This window comes from Amblyomma americanum, chromosome 1 (assembly GCF_052857255.1).
Source record: "Amblyomma americanum isolate KBUSLIRL-KWMA chromosome 1, ASM5285725v1, whole genome shotgun sequence".
Classification (NCBI taxonomy): Eukaryota; Metazoa; Arthropoda; class Arachnida; order Ixodida; family Ixodidae; genus Amblyomma; species Amblyomma americanum.
The window spans coordinates 157199943-157220639 of record NC_135497.1 but is presented as its reverse complement, the minus strand read 5'-3'; the positions used below and the strand labels follow the sequence as shown (position 1 = coordinate 157220639).

General features: G+C 46.1%; 1 protein-coding gene across 1 annotated transcript in view; it reads right to left on the bottom strand.

Moving 5' to 3' along the window:
* Nucleotides 1-1917: 1917 nt before the first annotated feature.
* Nucleotides 1918-20697, bottom strand: part of AlaRS (alanine--tRNA ligase, cytoplasmic) — a 56471-nt gene continuing 37691 nt past the window's right edge. Inside the window, exons 18-23 of the mRNA XM_077647453.1 lie at nucleotides 18874-18982; nucleotides 15384-15503; nucleotides 7706-7825; nucleotides 7001-7087; nucleotides 6646-6759; nucleotides 1918-2696 (exon numbers count right to left, since the gene is read on the bottom strand). Of these exons, the coding sequence (XP_077503579.1) occupies nucleotides 2520-2696; nucleotides 6646-6759; nucleotides 7001-7087; nucleotides 7706-7825; nucleotides 15384-15503; nucleotides 18874-18982 (727 nt within the window). The 3' untranslated portion in view covers nucleotides 1918-2519. The remainder of the gene's footprint in view (nucleotides 2697-6645; nucleotides 6760-7000; nucleotides 7088-7705; nucleotides 7826-15383; nucleotides 15504-18873; nucleotides 18983-20697) is intronic.

Below are 20697 nucleotides of genomic sequence, written 5' to 3'. Positions count from 1 at the left end.
GAGATGAGCTAAGCCACTGCCAATTTTTTTCTCATTCGTTTCCAACACGGCTCAAATACAGGTATACCGTTCTAGATTCCGTCAGACGAAAATTATGTCGAGCGAAACGGGTCGCTGGAAAAATATTGCTGCAGCCATAGGCGTGCATAGGTTTTCTCATAGAGGGGGCCAAAGTTCATGGTAACGCTTCTTCATATCGCCCGGGTAGCAGAAAAAAGCATGGAACAAAATTTGCGCCCCCCTCATCCATGCCTATTCGGGGGGGGGGGTCGCTGTCTTCCCACACCCCTCCCCTCTGCGCACGCATGACTGCAACTCACGCGTACTCTGCGAGGTCCGTCTCAAATTTCTAATCGCAGTGATCGAAATCCTGACGTCAGAGCTCTAGCCTCCATATTCTTGACCGGCGCATTCAAGGTCAGTCGTCGAATGCGCCGTGGGGCGCTGCACTTGAAGACTTCGGTTCGCGGTCCACCAGCACGCAGCGACCACACCGTGGCGGTTCTCGATTACCATAAACAGATTTCTTTGGTGCACGGCCTAGAAGTACTGCATGTGCAGTTTTGGTGTGTACTGGCAACCACCCTATGATATAGCTTAACAGCGTATTCGAAATTTCCAATACTCCTATACCCCTACTTTCTGCAGCACTGTAGTTTTGAAAGCGCGGGTTTCTCATGAGCATTTTCGGTTTCGTTCTCAAGAAGCTTTTCATTGACTCTTTGACGCAGACAAGGCGCAAAAGCAAGCGAAAATGGAACTTTGTAGCAGCATGTAGCAGGATTTGCCTTTTGGCAGCGTAGCGCACATGGCGCAGCAGTTCTCACTGCCAATATTCACCCTGAAAGCACGGCGAGCAACTTAGGAAGAACTGGCTCAAGTGTTCAACTAAAGACTCATCTTTGGAACATACTGAAGACCTGCTTTTTTGCTACCATGCTGAAGGAACCGCTCGGCTTGGCACCCCAACGCCTAGGTTTCAAATGCACCCCAGCAGAGGGGTGGCATATTCGGAACACACAAAGGAAAGGGCGTCTCTGCATTCTCCCATACCTCGGTGATTGATGCTCGCAACACTCCTTCAGCCCAGCGACTCAGCTTTGCGTAATTTTTTTTCTCCTGCTTGCACAAGGCAGTTAGGCGAGCATCTCACTGTGTTTTCTCGGGTTGCTCTCTCTCCGGCTGTTCCCAGTGCCTCTCATGGGCTGAAGGAACTCGGCAAACAGCTGTCGCCAGCTCGCCGTCATGTGCAAGATGCTCCTGCCACTTCTGGGAGAAGGGCGGGGACTTCGAACTGCCAAAGGACATGCCAAGCAATTTTCGCAACAAGATTGCAGACCTCCGCTGTTAATTCTCCATCAGCACATGACCTTACGAATAACAAGATTTACTTTTTTTTTCTTCTGCAGAGTCCAAAAAAAAGGTACAGAGTTGTATTCAAATATGCAGTTATAAGCATGCCAATTCTTTGCAATGTCAGGAAAGTAGCCCCGTTTAATAAAGCCAAAGAAAGCTATGATGGCATTGACAGTAGACAGGTACGGACACTGCATCAGGTGCCAAAGCAATGCATGCCAGCTGCTCTCCTCTCACAACCCTGCCACAAGCAACGCAAATACAGGAGCCATAAAATTCTGTGTCAATTTGTAGCAGTTGAAGCAGGCATGTGGTGGTGAGCCTAAGCGATATGCCAATATTTATAATTTCTAGCAATAGCACCTGCTAGTGTACATAGACGGATAAAAAAATATGTGAATCAAGTAGCATGAAGCAGTCATACTTTATCCTAGATTATTTCATGCAGTGTTGGGTTTTATGGCACGTAAGCAAATGAGACTACCATGCACCAATTGATTATTTTGACCCGAGATATAAATTTCACCTTTAGCATTATGATGTACAATACAGTGAACATGCTTTTTATAAACAGCAAGCGTTTATTCCATCTATTTGGGCAACACTGCAATCTTTGCCATGTCAAAACATGAGCACTCATTTTTCCTGAATAGTACTTTTTCAACAGAGATGTAACACAACATGCCTCCTCACCATGCACACTCATGAAGCACAGAAATGCGAGAACAAAATGCAACAAAGAGCATGCAAGAACCAAATCTTAAAAAACAAAAAGCGTTACGTTTGTAAAAGAATAAATATAAGCACCAAAAATAAACTCAGAGAAAGCAAGAGGAGAAAACAGTCCACAAAAACGTCTGGAAATGGATGGCAAACCGCAAATGATCACAAGCAGCTTGACACTAAAAATATATATTTTTGCATCAAATTCAGGATTCCCAGCCATATATATGCAGAGAGAAAAAGCAACAATACCCAAATGCGGAGCATTTAATAACATGCAAAAATACCCAGTGCCCTCAGCTGTTCCATAAAAAGCGAGCTCTTAAAAAGGCATAACTTTATTACAAAAAAGCAGCTTCCTTCCATTAAATACTACAGAAGAGTTTGTCAAGGAAAGTGAAAGAGCCCCCCATTGCTCTCCAGTGCCCCAAAATGATGCATCAGCAGGCCAGCTTGAGCTTGGCAAAATCATGGGCCACCTGAAGAGCCTTTTCAAGTGAGCCCAGGTTGTTTCCAATGGCCTGGGCAGACTCCTCTCGGCCACCACCCTTGCCACCAATCACATCCGAGACTTCCTTGACCCAGGCATTAGCAGTGAGGCCCCTGGCAACAATCCCCTGCATGGCAGACATTCCAATCAGCACATGATAATCCTATGTATCTTCACGCTGACAATAAATTCAAGACAAAAAAACATGCACCAAAAGAACAGTTTAAATGCTTGTGCGCTGGCAGGAGATGGAAGCAGAAGCATCAACAGGACGGCCCTACCCTAGAGCCCAACTAGACAACTATTTCATGTGGTTTCTCTCAAAAGCTGGAGCAGGATATTCTGCTATTAAAATATCAGTTCAAAATGTCATAACCAAATGTCAACATCTGTACGGGCCACACCCTGTTTTCCTGAAAAATGTATACAGTCAAACCCAATTAAATTGAACTTGGCTAGATCAAATTATCGTTTATATTGAATACTTTCTAACCCTCACAAACCTACAACGTGAATGTATAGGAAAATGTGCGCGATATCGTACAAATATTAGCCATCTATCCGAGAGACTGAACTTCGAACAACTCCGGTCGACTCAAGATGCTAGCTTTCTCTCGGCACATCTCCGGGGGTTAGCTTTCCCCACAGGCCCTATCGAACTTCAGATGACCACGGTTGACTCAAAATGCTAGTTTTTCCTCAGCACACCTCTGGATGTTAGCTTTCCTGCATGGACCTGCAGGTGCTACTGGAGCTAATGTGCTACATAGTGCATACAGACCAACGACAACATGGATTTTCCATGGCAAAGGCGGCGGGCGCATACCCAGACAACCAGAATATGCGGTTTTAGGGTGTTGCACCAGTTGTAAGCACGTTGTTACGCAGTTTGCACGTACGGTGCGTCATGCTGCCATTGGCCATTTCGCATCGTTTTCGTTTTCTGTGTGTGCGCGTGATGGCACCCACAAAATGGCAGAACCTCCTTTTTTCAGTGAAACTGGAAAAGAGCTGAACGAGGTGAGAAGAAATTGAAAGTTGCCACAGCGTACAAAATTCCGAGAAGCACGGTGAACACCATTTTCAAGAACAAGGCTGACGTTCAGGCTAAAGCAGAGAAGAGACCCAGCAGAAAAAAGCAAGTTTCTGTGATGCTTGCAGAATGGGCTCTCAGTTCCGGTGACCTCCAGGTCCAATCAAAGAGCATGAATGACCTGTGAACTTAATGCCAAGTGGCTGCAATCTGGTGGGTCAAGATCACAATATCTGCCTTGTCACAGACAATGGATGTGCCCACCACTGCAGGGCGAGTTTCAGCAACATTGCACTTTGCTTCCTGCAGCCGAACACTATGTTGGTGCTTCAACCATTGCAACAGGGGATATATTCCATGCAGTGAAGGTTGATTGTAGAAAACACCTGATTTAATGGCTCTTGCAGGACCTGAAGACTAGGAGAAACATAAAAATCGACCTCTTAGGCGCCTTGTCTATGCCGAGTGGGTTGCGGAATGACGTCAATAAAGAAACTACACAGGACTGTAGCCAACATTCTAGTCTCTGGTTTCCAAAAGGAGATGGAGCAAATTCTTTGCCGGACGAGGTCAACGGAGCCATCACGGGTCTTGATGATTTGTGGAACCAGTTGTCCATATTTCCTGGTGCTATTAGTTATGGAGCACTTTGTCTCGGCAGACGACGATGTTGAGACCGTGGGAGAGGTTGTGGATGAAGACATAATTGCTGACATCACGGAAAACCAGGACACCACTTATGTGAATTGTGATGAGGACTTGAGAGAACCTGCGCCCATGTGCTTCAACGTGTTCTATGTGCTCAGCACGGTTCATCACTATTGCACGTCGAAAGAAAGCTGCGGTCTCAGCTGTTCAAAGTCCATTGATAACACTGAAAAATGTGTTCTCTCCGAGGCAATGAAGATGAAGAAATAAAAAATTCATGACTATTTCACTGGGTAATCTGCACGCAGTAAGTGGCTATCATAGAAATACATTTTCTTCCATCTCAATGAGTTTGTGCGTTGTTAAGTTTACTGCAGCTTTAATATAGAATTCACGTTACAGTAGCTGACGGGTAATTCGGACTTGTAGGATATTTCGGCCCTCGATGAGGCACCGTCAGTCTTCCTATAGAAGCGCATACATATTCACGACGGATATTTCGGGCTTAAAGAGTCCGAAAGTTCGATTTTTCGGACAAATTTCAGTCGCCTGCGGGCCAAAGTCTGCCATCTTATCGACTTTTCGGCGGCACAAAAGGCGCCATCTTGGACTGAGGTGGATTTATGCTGCAGTTGGCTTGGCTTGACACACTTTCGGTACTTTATTGTTGCCAGTAGAGGTCCCTGTGATCTCTGACACTTCGAGGTGGCAGCCGGATTGTCATCGCCAACTTGCTTTTGTCGCCGACGTTGTCGCGGGCAGTTATCGCTTCTCCTATACGTTGAAAATTGGTGGTTGGGAAGGAAATTGTGCAGGAGCTATCTCACATCTCGGTAGGAAAGGATAAAGGAGGGACTGAAAGAAGAAAGGAAAAAAAGAGGTGCCGTAAAGGAGGGCTCCGGAATAATTTCGACCACCTGGGGTTCTTTAACGTGCACTGACATAACACAGCACACGGGCGCCTTTGCGTTTCGCCTCCATCGAAACGCGTCCACCGCGGTCGGGTTCCAACCCGGGAACTCCGGATCAGTAGCCGAGCGCCCTAACCACTGAGCCACCGTGGCGGGTCTCATACGTTCGCCATTTGCCGTTTCGTCACTTGGGTTTCTCTGACCGTGTTGACCGAGTGGCGCTCAGTCCTCAAGAAGTTACATCTGTTCGCCATTTTGTGATTGCGTCCGGTGGTTCCGCCGCTTTGAAAGAAAAGAGCCTTATCTTTGCGTGTGTTTAACGAGCGGTGTGGTGCACACTCAGATTGTGGGCAACATGGACCCGCTGTGTCCGTCAAACAAGCGTGGGAAGTATTCCAACTAAATGCGGTGACCTTGCTGTCTAGCGTGTACAGTGAAAGCACAACCTTGGCGCAAATACAGGCGCAAATCGTCGCCAACAAGAGAAATTTGCCGCAAGGTAAAATCAGTGACATTTTTAAGCCGATTTCATCTCAATAATGTGATTTTTTTGTACTTCACAAATTTTTCGGACTGTTCGATTATTCGGACCATTTTTCGGGTTTCTTCGAGTCCGAAAAATCGGTCGGTGACTGTATATCGAACTCGCAGCCTTTTTTTTAGAGTTCGATGTATGTGGGTTTGACTGTATATATATAAAAAGATCCTTGCATGAACCACACCCAACCTTCTCAGGACCCACACGGGAATGAACTTCGAAATGCACGTGCACAGGTCCTCCCAGGCGCCACCCATAAAAGGCGCACGAGGACATAGGTCATCATCATCATAGTCAACTTTTTCCCTCAGCAAACTCCCACTATCCACATCAGCATTTGTATCACCAGCTCCAACTTTTTGTGGGTGTGAACCGCACGTGCGATGTGGCTTTCGTATGCTGCTTGCTGTTTTTAATGAACTGCCGCCAAGTGTTGGAATTTTAGCACAATGGACAAGCTACCCAGCTGGCTTTAAATTGAAATTCGCAGAGAGCATGCACCGGAGCATAGCACCAGCTAGGAGTGTGAAGACTCGGTGAGTGATGATGATTAAGCGTGCAATAAATTCTGCTCATTCCCTGATTGGTGCGTTGTTTTTACTTGAAAAAAAAAAAAAATTCTTTTTCGTACACGGGCCGCAACACTGAAAATTGGCCCCTCGAGTTTGGAAAAAAAAAAGTGTGGCCCTTATACGCATTTTATACAGTAATTATATGGCAGTTGGGCCTGCTGTCTGCTAACTACAAAAAGCAAAAAAGACATGCTTGAAGCCACTTCAACACAAGCACACGCATTTCTAACTATATATAATATACTCACTGATTGGCCATTAACAACCGAAAAAAAGGAAAGAATTTTGAATACTACGGCCAAGAGTTCCCGAGTTTACAGCCATGACATACACCAGTCATAGACACTTCAAGGGCTTAGAATGGCACACTTCACCTTCGGCACTGAGCTCAGGCAGATGACCTTGCCCTTCTCACTGTCCTGACTGAAGAACATGGCAGCTGCGTTGGGCGTTAGTGTCCTCACTTGCTTCAAAGCAGCATCAAGTGCCTGTGTAAATAGGAAAAAAGTGTTTGAAGTCCCAAAAAGTGAACGCTAAAACAAGAAAGAGGCAAACCACACAGTGCTTGCCACAGACTACAAGGTTGGCAGCGGCCGATGGTGGCTGTCGATAAGCAGCAAACCATGTAAATGTATTGGCATGGCGCAAATGATGCAGCTGGAGCTGGGGGGAGGTTGACTTAAATTGCAGTCGACTTACAATCATGTAAATGCGGTACGGCTCCCTCACCTTAGCATTGTCGCCGACTTCAAGAGTATGAACAATGTAATCACAATCCTTCTTGTCCTCTAGAAGCTTTTTTACAGTCTCAATTGCCTGTAAAGACAAACAGTGTTTGCATTAGGAGTGCAAAGAACATTATACCAAAATAATGCAAATAAAGACAAATCAATTAAATCCCAATGATTATGATGATGACAGTACCATGAAATACTTCATGGAAACTGAAGACATATGAGTCACCAGCCACAGCTCCTATTTCTTAGCTTCAGCTTGAAAAAATTTACTGAGACACTGTAACTCATATGTTTTGAGTTTGAATTCCTGAAAACATTGCTGCTAACTATAACAAAAAATAATAGTGCCATGCTTTTTGTAAGAGACACCACAGGCTTGGGCAACTGATTAACAACTGGCTCTTCAACTTCTTTTATTGACACGGGCTTCAACTCAACACTTGCTCGACGACTTCAACACGCATTTGTGATGCCTGCAATAACAACTTGTCTTGTTAAACATGGTGTCTGCATACTTAGCAAGAATAGTAAAACAGAAATCTTCACTATTTCTCATGTGCACACTAATAACCACCATATAAAAAGCCAACCACATACAAAAACAAACCCATCCACACTGATGGAAAAAAAAATTCATACGTAATCACCGAAACAAACTAATTTGGGAAGCACAAACAGCAAGCAATGCATTGCTTACCAATTGCTGAGCCTGAGCCTTGTTGTTCCGATCAAGGTCATCGAGCTTCTTCTTGAGGTTCTTCAGTTCTGTTCTTAGCTCATCCTTTTTCCAGTAAGAAATACTTGACTGGGAGATCTCCTATGCAAAATACATGCCACAACAAATGAGAATGTATGAGCCACAACAAAACATGGATAAGATCAGGACATCCACCAATATCATTTCAGCAGCTTCAGAGCTCAACATATTTAGACTTTAAGGGCTTTCTTCCAAATCAACCGACAGTGAAGCATTGTTAGCACGCTTTAGGTCATCAAGACTTAACAAAAAAAAAATCTACAGTGCTTAAAAGGCATTTGCATCTCATATTAAAGCATAGCTGACCTGTTCACTTGGCTCTTTTACATTTGGAGAAGGCTAGCCGCAGCCCACAAAACAAAAGCAAAGGCTCATGATTTATTACACAGAACAGCCTTCCCGTGGAACTAGCAGTTCATTCTCAGTCTATAATTCAGTGCCTTCAAATAACAGAATGGCACCTTCATGCACAAACCATGCTTCTAAGTTCTGAGCTAACCATTCTCTTTTGGGGGGGGGGGGGGGGGGGGGGGGGGTCTAGTTGTAGAATGAAACTGAAGCACAAGGCAATCAGTATCAGTGCACGAATGAAAAATTAGTGTCACTATATGCCGTGCCAGTGCATCAATCACCAAGGAAGTTCCTGTTGCAGAGTGGAGTCCACAGCACCTGGCTATGGTAGCAGACGAGGCAGAAAGAATAGGCCATGCTTAACCAACGATACAGTCATTGCATTAAAACCAAATTCCACAGGGGCACCTAAGGACAGCCAGTTGGGACTCTTATTAAACTAAAAGATATGTTAATGCCTCTTAACTCATCCCAGCACTAAGCATGCAGGTGGACTCTTATGCTTCCGCAATATGGTGACTGCTGAGAGCCTTGTGGTGTCAGCATTCATAGCTCAGGGGCAATGAGCCAGTTCTAAATCAAGTGCTGAAAGTTCAGTTTGATGACTTCACATGCATAAATCTTAAGCTCTAAGCAAATTTGGGTGGCTTTCTTTCATGTATCCATTTCCTTAATTTTTTCTCCCCCCTGAAGGGATTTCAAATGAAGGGAAAGCTTATTTTAAAAGAAAAAAAAGTTTTCACTGCTCAACTGTACATTGTGTGATGACCTATGCAGAGTGCAACGCAATCACACAAGTGGCCTCTAAATCTCCAATTCATTTATCCAAAGTGCAACATGAAAACTGGAGCACCTGGTATATACAGTGTTCCCTACAAAAGCTTTTTTTTTTTTTTTGAAGCTTAGTTTCCTAGTGCTCCTACACAGGCTTTCACAGGGAGCGGAATTACGAGACTTTTCCCTGCACTGCTTGCAATGCTATTCGCGCAGCGGCAACTGCATGATCCCGCTAACATCAAACGTTCCCATTTGTTGCAGTGCAGCCAATTTTACAGGTGCAGTGCTGCTTCTTCGCACACGCAGATCTCTCCAAGGCGTAACGTCCAGGCACCTGGCGCCATCTGCCCGTGAGCTCTGGTACTGGTGCTGTCAATGGCAACAAGTGGTATGCGGTAGCGGTGGCTGTACATGTTACGCTAGAAGTCTCTATTTAGCATAGCGTGTACAGTTGAACCTCTATGTAACGAACCTCTATGTAACGAATTCCTGGATTTTACGAAATTTTTCAATTCCCCAGCACATCCCCCATTGAAGCCCATGTATAGGCGACCTCCATGTAACGAACTCGTTGCGGCAGTCGACCTTGATGTAACGAATCCGTGGCTCTGATCATCGAGCTGTATCTTGTAATGTTTTGCCCGAAATTTGACCGGGCAGTGCGCAACTTTAATGAATATTGTTTAAGTAAGTTTTTATATTAAAAGGTAAAGTAGACCGCGAGCAGAACGCTTGCAATCGCAGCAAACAAGCAGACCTCGGTGATGATGATGATGTTGAGCGCCGCTATCGCCGCTCCGTGGCAAGCGTAGCAACTTTTAAGCTTTCATTTTGTAGCTTGACACTAGGTGGCACTACTATGACAAATTCTTCGTGGTGTTGCGGCGCAGTTATGGTAAGCCTTCTTCGTCAGCGTGTTGACGTGCGTGTGCTGGTGTGTGTTTACGGTGTCGGTTTGTTACGATGAGTTCTGCTGTGAGGAAACGAAAAGTTTTGTCGCTTGAAGATAAGCTCTTGATTTTGAATGCGGTTACCACCGGCGAAAAAAAGAAGGATGTCGCTGCCCGCTTCAATATACCAGCCAGCTCCCTGTCAACCATTCTTGCTGCAGAACAAAGCATCCGCAGTGCGATGGAGTCGGGCACAAGTGCCCAGAAGAAAAGACTGAAGACGTCGACGTATGCTGATGTGGACAACGCCGTGTTTGCATGGTTTTTGGACAGACGAGCACAAAACGTGCCCATAAGTGGCGCGATTTTGCAGCAGAAAGCCATAGATTTTGCTTGCATCCTGGGCCACCACGACTTCAAAGCGAGTAACAGCTGGCTACAAGGATTTAAAAGCCGGCACGGTGTCGTCGGAAAAGTGGTATGTGGCGAGTCTGCCTCCGCAGACAGCGATGCTGCTGCCTCGTGGGTGGCCGAGAAGCTTCCCGGCATTTTCAGCCACTATGAAGCTGCCGACATTTATAATGCTGATGAGACGGCCCTGTTTTATTAAATGTTACCGAGCCGCACGTTCTCACTAAAAGAAGACTGCCGCGATGGAAAGCAAAGTAAACTCCGTGTGACGGTTTTGCTTTGCGCCAACACTGATGGCAGCGACAAGCGAATCCTATTGGTTATTGGCTGCAATGCCCAGCCCAGATGTTTTAAAGGAACAAGGCGGATGCCAGTAAAATATGTGGCAAACTCCAAAGCTTGGATGTCGCGGGCAATTTTTTCCGACTGGCTGAAGGAGCTCAACCAAGATGTCAAGCGACAAGTTCGCAGCATTTGTTTGCTGCTTGACAACTGCTCCGCGCACCATGTGGAAGGCCTACAGCTTTCGAAGGTCGAGCTGCAGCATTTGCCACCTAACTGCACTTCTCTGGTACAACCCTTAGACAAAGGGGTTATTAACAGCTTTAAATGCTGTTACCGCCGTCGATTGATACAAAAGATGCTCCTGGACATCCGCCTTGAACGGCCAACAAAAGTGGATATCTACCAAGCAATCGGAATGCTTGCTGCGTCGTGGCAAGAGGTCGGATCACAGGTGATCGCCAATTGCTTCGCCAAGGCTCAGGTAAATAAGGCCATTCAAGCTACAGTCACTGAAGACGAACCTTCAAGCCCACCCGAGGTCGCAGAAGCGTGGGATGAACTACGCATGAACGGTGGGGTGCCCGAAGGTGTCGAGCTGTGCAACTTTTTGTTCGTGGACAACGGCGCTGTGGCTACAGAAGAGATGACTGATGCGGCACTTGTCGAAACCGTTAAAGATAGCCTTGAAGGTGACGGTTCGTCAGAGCCTGATACGTTTTGTGCTGTTCCCACCGCGAGGGAACTGATGGACGCGGTGGACGTTCTGCGCCATTTCGTCGGCTCGCAGGACAATGAAGCAGCCATGGATGCCTTAGTTTCCTTGGAGCGCCGAGTAGTGGCTTCGATCGGGCAAAAACAGCAAGCGAAAATTACGCAGTTTTTCTCTATTAAATAAATTCTTTGAATGGCGAGTTCACTTGAATTGATATCTGTCGAATTTTTATTTCGTTTTGGCATGATCCTTACCAGTCTTAACCCAAAACTGCATCTAACGAAAACCTAGATATAACGAAAAATTGCGAACTTTTTTCAATTTCGTTATATCCAGGTTTGACTGTACTGGGTTACCATTACTGGAGGCACAACTGCACATGCGCAAGGTGCACCGAACGCGACAACGGTACCAAGACACACTTTTTACTGTGACAATTTAACAGCCGATGCCTTAAGCATTGGCTGGAGTAAAAATTCACAGGAGTTGAAATTATAATACTACTGCTATCAGAACTTATCATTATCCCATTCATGCCATGATGCAGCAAAACGATGGACAAATCACCGCAGAATTTTGAACAAGCTATATGGCAACAGAGTTTTTGGCATAAGTTTTTCTTTGAAAGAATACTGTACTTTTGCATTAGTAGGTGTGAATTTAGACAGTACAAGTAAGACATGTTGTTTCTGCTCCATCACAACTTGCGGGCTAAGAAAAAGTGAGTGAACTACTGAATAGTGCTGGCAATGCCTTCATCATGACTCCTGCCACACGAGGAGGAGCTTTCCCACAAGAGAAAAGAGACTTGCGTGCACCTTTGCGCAACTCTGTTCCTACACAGGAACACTATTGATCTTCGTGTACCGAGGCCCCCTGGTGGCATCACCCATAATTTCCATTGGTTGCATACCAACCCACCACCAAGTTACCACCTATTACTGTTTTCTAAGGCCAGCCACTAATCTACCACAAGTGGCCTAATGGCTAGAGACCTAAAAGTGTCCCTTTGGCTACCAACTGCCGAAGTTACTATGTCATGTTCTGAATTGCAAGCGAGTTTGCCCCGGCCTCTAAAAAAATGCCACTGTTGCTGGCTTTCCCACTCCTTCTTCCTAGAAAGCTGTCTGATGCTTCCTGGGTCTGTGCACCTATTACTGTCACTTCACCAGTGATTCTTCCAAAATTGTCAAACCTTTCATTCGTCTAAATTAAGATATACCATTCGTCTGGAATGAAGAGTGGCAGGAGGTTTCGTAGAAACATGCAAAAACTTAAACATCCCGTTCTCGCACACTTAAGACGTGGAAGCTGACATCGAAGTCCCCACCAATGCCAGCAGCATCGACCTTGGCACTGTGTTCATCCAACACTACGACAATGTGAAAAAAGTGATCATATACACACACTCTTGCACCGAAACATTCTGCTAAAATTTAGAAAAATAGTGCCTTGAAGTCAAACGCACAACCACAAAATTTCTGCTGTATCTCTTTGGATGCCCATTCGAAGTGGTAAATGTTCACCGTTTTGTGTGTTGGTCAGTCACTCCAGGACCCATGCAGACAATTGGCACAGTGGAGCCTACGCTTACAGGAATTCAATTACACCACTGCGTACAACTCAATAACACCATTCAACTTCTTAAGCAACACTAAGGCCTGATTGTCTGAACCACCAATGACTCATGAACCACACAGCACAAGAGAAAATTGATTTCTTGTGATGTCCTGTGAGCCACAAGTGGACTACAGCTACAGTAAAACCTCGTTAATGCGTTTTTTTTTAATGCAAGGGAAAAACGTATTATCCAAGAAAACATCATACAAACTGTCTAATTAAAAAGCTCAACTTGTTGAATGAGGTATACTTTTGAACAGACAATTTCACTCCATAAAAATATTGACAAGAAGTTCTTGGCATAAGGTCTGCATCTGCATTGTTCGTAGTGCAGAAGAAACTTTGCAACACATCCAATCTGCTGATGGTAATGGTGAAAGTATCTGGGACTTTCGCGTTGTTTGGACACTTTGCCTCCTAGCACTAATGCACAGCGGGGAAGCGACCGTTGTGGCTGACTGTCGGTGAATTTTTGCTCTTGTTGCTTTCCCCAGACAGCTCTTCATGTCGTGCGCCCCCAGGTTCGACCCACTCGTATGTTTGTACATGCACGTTTGGTCTCTAAACGTATTATATGACCAGAATTAGTTGAAATTTTGAATGTAGTAGCCGGGAAATCCCGTTTTTTAGTAGCATGTTTGCTAACCGGAAGAAAAATAGTGCAACTCCAAGGGACATTTTTATGGCCTGCGATTTTGAGCGTATGAACTGGGACATCATAAAAACCGGGAACGTATCAATGAGGTTTCACTGTATACCAATGAGCACAGAGGCTGGCCTGTAGCTAATAAAATCAGATACAAAAAATGGTTGTGGCTTAGCTCTGGTTCAACCTGGAGTGACACGATAGCTACATCTGGCTGAGTGGAACCCGCTCAGTCGAAATGCAAAGTCAGTCTTTTACCGCTCCATTTCGCTGGGCGTTCCTTCATCTTCGTCCCTGGACATGGATTCTCTCTCTCCCCCTCTCTATTCCCCCCCCCCCAACTTGGTTTCGCCGGCGCGCCGCACCGCCGGCAGCTGCTCCGCACCACGTGACCAGCCACATGACCAGCCACGTGACCAGCTACGGCGCCGCCATAGAGCTCAAGGGTGGCCACGCAGCTCAAGGGGTGCCACACTGAAGGCTCGAAGTGCTAGCATAATGTAGCTATCACTACAAAACTGTTTCGCCTGAATTCATTTTCCTCAAAGGTATCATCCATGCAATACATGAAAGGACTGAATAATCAAGGCAACACAGCCGGCAAATGGAATATGACCCACCGGTGCTCCACAACACAGTGGACATGCCAACAAGCAAAGAGCACTGGTTTATGATTTATGGAAGTTTAATGTGCCAAAGCGACTCAGGCTATGAGAGACGCCGTAGTGAAGGGCTCCGGGAATTTCGACCACCTGGGGTTCTTTAACGTGCACTGACATCGCACAGTACACGGGCCTCTAGAATCTCGCATCGAAATTCGACTGCCGCGGCCAGGATCGAACCCGCGTCTTTCGTGCCAGCAGCCGAGCGCCATAACCATTCAACCACCGCGGCGGCTGAACAAAGCACTGATAGCACCAGCAGGTTCCCGTATGAGTACAGCTCTTCATATGTTACAAAAAAAGCCATCTTGACAGTTTAGGCATAATATTTTGGTATCAATGCTGAAGCGGTGTCTAACTATTCAAATGCGCTGACTGCAAAGGCCCATAAGGTATGTTCAGACAAGCGCTGAAAAATAACGACTAACTTACAACCATACCAGAACCACAATTGGCCGCAGTGTCTCATTTTGCTACCTCTTTTCACCAATCTGGCTAAAACCTCTGCACTTTCAAGTCAAGCCACTAAGTTGTTGCATGACAACAATGAAAGAAAGGCAGGCCACATGAACCGATTGTTAATGGCCATGGTATGGCAGGTATAGGTACATTTCAAACCATCAGGTCACTACTAACACAAAGCACATACACAACAAGGCTGTGCTCTTAGCATTAATTTATGAAAATAAAGCAGTGAAAGTGTAAAGAGTGCTCTGAAAGAACAAAATAAAAAGAAAGGAACGGAATGTATAACGTTAGATGCCGAACTAAAGGTGCAAATGCTAGAAAAAACATAAAGTACCAGCAGAAAATCGATACAAAATTCATACAACAATGAACAGGTATCGCAGCATAATGACAGCAAACATTATTGTGGTTTTGAAGCAAACTTTTACACGTAAAACTTGACTTCTCGCTGTAAAGTATATCTGGCCATGTAAGAAGGCACTGTCGTAGATGTAATAATATGGACCCCACCTCGGCGTTCCAACTGTTCCCTCGCGTTGCGTGACAGAAACAGAAAGGTTTGCTGCCTTTATGCGCAAGCACAAAAAAGGGCATTTGCTTGCACAGGTACCTAACACCCATTTACTTTCGCCAGGTAAAGCTTTGGAAGAGGTTGACCGCTGAAGCATGGTCCGTGTTATTCTGTCTGCAACAGTACATGCTGCACAATGCCTGTCTATAAATTCTGTTACTGACTGCAATTGCCACAATTTTTAGATAAAACATAAAATCAGCCAATGGAGCTGAATTTTCTCACCTCGGTGAGTTCGACAATCTGCTTGACAAGCTCTTTTCCCTGAGCAGCTTGAGTCACTTTCTCTGCATCAGTCCTGAGCCTATCCACCTCCGTCTGGAAGTGCTCTGCTTTCTTCAGTGCCTGTAAAAAAGCCAAGAACATGTGAGCAACGAAAGATTTAGACATGCCTAGGTAAGAAACACGCACACACTGAGCTTATAGCACTCATACCTAGACTTCAGCATCATGTCATGACGAAGCCAAAAAATATTTAAAATGGCATGCTTGCCACTTTTAACCAACTCAATATCTTTCCTCACGGTATATATTTACCCGAAACTTCAGCTTAAGAATGTCAAAAGGCCAACTCAAACTTTAAAAAAATCGAAATTTTTATGCTCAAATGACATTTGTTGTATGACCTTTCCAAAAAGCCCTCCCTGGGTATTGCCATATTGCTAGTATGGTTAGGTATGTGTGGTTTAAGAAGTGGCACATGGGCAATGAAAGATGTCACAATGGAGGGCTCCAGATAGATTCAGCATAAGGCCGTTTTTGCATTTTGCCTCCATTAAAATGTGACCGCTACAGCCACATTGCTTTCTGGATTATGTCGACATGGTACAGCCACGGAGCTGAGCTTTCTGCCTGTTTGCAACAGTCCCACGAGCAGGTATTTTGATACCTGCGTGAGCAAGGTCTGTGATTCAACAATAAAATTTATTCAAATTGCTTTCCACATGTTAACTCAAGCATAATTCAGCAAATGCTATGCATACTACTCAATATATGGAAACTGAATGACAACTCTGCTGTAGCTGAATCACAATTTAAATCTCTTACTTACGTGACTTCTCAAATAAGATAACCACCCACAAGAGGCACAACAAATCAGATAGCAGTCAGCAAGCACCAAAAGTGCTACAATACAACCACATTTCTGTTAGAGTGCACCTATGCTCAGCTACCTGCTTGCACAAGAGGACAGAGAAGCTAGTCTTCCAGAGAACAGGCAGGTCTCCAACTATAGCATGAAATGTGCTTCTTACTAGGTAAAGAGCAGTATATTTAGGGAACGCAGCACTTACTCAACATTTCTAGACTATTCCAGACCCTGAAAGATGTGCAGTTACCAGGACATAGCAAAAAGCTAGAACAACTATGTGAAAGAAGTTTAGCACTTCAAAGGGCCACAACTATGCAAAGAATGGTGTGTATAAAGACTTTCACTCAACAAAAAGAGTTGTTCATTAGTATACAAGGCACAGAAAACTAACAAAGCATAAAGGAGGCTTCACTGGAAAAGTATATTTCATTGCACCCTTGGTAATTGCAGCAGTCCAAGAAATGTGCCAGTTGATAGAACCCCAAGGGTTCCCAAAAGGTTCGGACAGCAGTGGTACAACCAGTTCTCAAAAACTAGCCAGAGGCATCTGTGTCCCGGCACGTGCATCTAGCCGGAAGCCTCACAGATTCCTGCTAGATGCACGTGCAAAATAATAGTAGCTTAACAGATACATGACTTTTTAAGAAATACTCATTAAACTAATAAATGACTGGCCACAGCAATGCAGCAGTTGGTTGCAAACAATTACTAATGCTAAGCTTGAGCTTCTAGAACAAAATGGGTCAAGAAATCATGGGCAGAGTGGCACACATAAATCTGGATGCTTAAGGAACCCAAGAACCCACTCCAAAGGATTACCAAGCCTAAGAGTTCCTAGCTTAAACTCCTGCCCTAGCATACCTTACACCACCACCAACACCACCACTACCACAACTACCACCACCACCATGTCTCTCCAATTAACCCTGTCCTTTGCCAGCTGCATCCATCCTTTGCCCGCAAACTTCTTAATCTCATCCACCTACCTAACTTTCTGCCACCCCCTGCTAGGCTTGACATCTCTTGGAATAAAAAAAAGAAATGTGCCTCATGCCCACCTCAAAATGCTGAAAATGTAAGCCCAGTCATAAAAGACACTTAGTACAGCCTAGAAGCTGTGACAGAATAAGTCTACTTAGGGCAGGTAGTGACAGCTGATCCGGATCATGAGAGGGAGATAACTAGATGGATAAGAATGGGGTGGAGCGCATATGGCAAATTCTCGCAGATCATGAGTGGCAGTTTACCAATTTCCCTCAAGAGGAATGTGTACAACAGCTTAATCTTACCGGTACTCACCTATGGGGCAGAAACGTGGAGGCTAACGAAAAGAGTTCAGCTTAAGTTAAGGACAACGCAGCGAGCCATGGAAAGAAAAATGATAGGTGTAACGTTAAGAGACCGGAAGCGGGCAGAGTGGGTGAGGGAACAAACGTGGGTTAATGACATCCTAGTCGAAATCAAGAAAAAGAAATGGGCTTGGGCAGGGCATGTAATGTGAAGGCAAGATAACCGCTGGTCCTTAAGGGTAACGGAGTGGATTCCAAGAGAAAGTAAGCGTAGCAGGGGGCGGCAGAAGGTTAGGTGGGTGGATGAGATTAAGAAGTTTGCAGGCTAAAGGTGGATGCAGCTGGCAAAAGATAGGGTTAATTGGAGAGACATGGGAGAGGCCTTTGCCCTGCAGTGGGTGTAGTAAGGCTGATGATGATGATGAGTACAGAAATAGTGGCAGGAGCTCGACAGTTTTGTGTAGACCCCAAGAACATAGTTTGACATCTTCCTGCCTCTGACAGCCATTCTGTCTAAATGAGTACATTCGATATGCACCTAGGCACTCTCCTTACACAAATATTTCTTTATAATAATAAAAATAGCTGATCGTGCGACTGCTTCACTGCTACAAGGATGTCATGCTCCAGCAAGATCTCTCAGCAATTCACTACACTATCCACCTCGGATGAAAAACCAACGTCTGCGGCTAAGACGTCTAAGCTCTTGGCCAACACCTGCTCCATAGAGACACGTCATATGGGCTTTCAATTACATTTTAGAGGTACCAAAAATTTGGGGGTAATTCCAAGCTTTTGCTGTGTGACTTCTGTGTGTATAGCATCGAAGGCACATATGGATTCATTGCCAAATTAAGTATGAAAGTTTTTATCACATGTGCATTGTGTTGCACACACGAGTACTTGCCTGTGTGCGTGCGTGTGTGTGTGTGTGTGGGGGGGGGGGGGGGGGAAGAATCAAAGACTTCACCAGGACTTATATCCTTTTTTTCAGGTGCTGTGTACACAACAGTGTTCAACTGTACCCCTCCTCCTCTTCCCCCCTTGCACTTTGGGCTCTTGAACCACAAGGAGCAGTCAACTCCACTTAACGAGGCCAACACCGCTACATGCATATATAAGTAAGTAAAAAAAAGTTGCATATTAAGCAATGCATATGTGTAAGCAGGAAAGGAATAAAAAAAAAAAGAGGAGGATGTGGTTTCAGCACTGGAGTCCGATAATAGTACTCTTAAGGCACATCAATGGGTGCAATTGAGTTTCATTCTGGTACAAAAATAAACTGAAACAGAAGCCAGGCCATTCAGACACTTTTCATGCCTGGTCCTTTACTCACCTTAGTTGCTTCAGGGCCAGTGAGGGCGACAATCCTGCGAATGCCTTTAGCAATGGCTTCTTCTGTTGAAATAACGAAGTCTCCAATGTGGCCGGCACGTTTCAGGTGGCTGCATGGCAAAAGTTTTTATGAAAGCCAAGACCAGCCATCCTTTCTTAAAGTTTACTTCCTAAAAGGAGCACCAGCGTGCTGCATGCACTAGCATTCGCGACGGCCGTTCCTGTGGGAACGCGACATGAAGTGGAGAAACATGGTTTCTTCGTGGTGCATAAAAGAAAGGAGGCGAAGTACAGCGATGCGCTCATATATGAACGGGCCGGGTCTGGGAAACGGAGCTTATAAAGCAGAAACACTTGACAATCAGCCGCAGCGGTGGCTTTCCCACAGTACTCAAGTGCACAGGGGCGAAGCATCCGAATATTACACGGAAGAAATTTTGGTAACTTTCGTCGCTGCTGTCGACAGACCGCATGCGTTACAAATTTCCTTCCGCGCTAAAGACAGCGCGAACGCTGTGGGGACCTGCCCTGCAGCCCCCTGAGTTTGCTTTCCCGCGAGGCACCGTGCAGCAGCAGTCGTACCCCGAGGATGAGCGCGTTCCCTTGCCAGTTACATTAACTGGCAAGAGAGGGCGCCAGCGTCGCTGCGCGGGAAACTGCTGAAGCCCGCCCGCGGGAGATGGGGTCTCTTCGGCTGGGATAATCGCCGCGATCGGACGCGTCGCTCGGGGCTCCGCTCTTCGCCGACGGGGCGAAGAAGCGACGGGGAGACAGGCTCCCGTACTCGTCCCGTTCGGCCTGCGGAGTTTATATCCCTTGCCCTAGCGCGGGCGAACATTCGCTCGGAACCTTGCTGGTGAGTCGGACGACCTTGATTCATTAGCGTACCTTGTTGCTAGCTGGCGTTATTGTTTCTGTAGCAATAAATGCCTGTTTGTGTCAGCCAATGTGTCGTTCCTTTGTTCCCCCAGAGCAAGGCCCGCCGTGGTCGGCGAGCGCTCGGTAGCGTACGCGATCACGGGGTGGGGTCCGGGCGGCTTTGAACCGTGTCAGCCGCGATTGAGTGGGGAGAACGTACTTATCTCCCCATGTCAAACCCCATATCTGGCGCCCAACGTGGGGCCTTCTCTTGGAACATTGGACGACTGTCGGTTCGGTTCGAGGAACGCTCTTTGTCCGGACTTGACAAGTGCTGGGCCTAGAGTGAATTTTGATCGCTAGGACCTGCGGCATGCTTTCTTGAGTGCGAGGTGTATTGCGCTGCAGCATGTTTGAACTTTTCGACATGCTCAGCACATTTTTTTTCCCTGGAGTTTCTTCGTGAGAATGACTTGGTCCGCATCGAGGGAGTTCGAGGCCTAGCGCCCGCGGAGTCGCCGAGCCCGAATCGAGTGAGTACGGAAGCCGCGTGGGTGGTCCGAGTTTCTGTATATATTTTCTCTACTATCTCTTTTTCGACTCTGGGAGTCGCGGCTCCGGGAGCCGGGTGGCCTGGGGCCACGGGTGCCGCTACGAGCTCGCTGGTATTGCAGCTCGGCACCGGGCGCTCCGACACCGTCCGATACGGTGGGCGCCGACCGCTCAGAAGCTGCTTTGTGCAGTGAGCGGGGTAGGACCACCCCACAAAGCTGATGTCTCCTCGCGGCTGCGCGCACAAAACCCGTTTCGGGTCTTTGTTGTGGTCACGGTCATTGTCGGAGTGGTCGTTAGGCCTGAGGCTTTTCGGAGCTGCCTGCACCACATTAAAAGAGACATGACCACCGGACCGTGACGTTGAGAGGGGGCGCACTTTGCTGCCCGTCCGTTTTTTTTGTAACCTCGCACG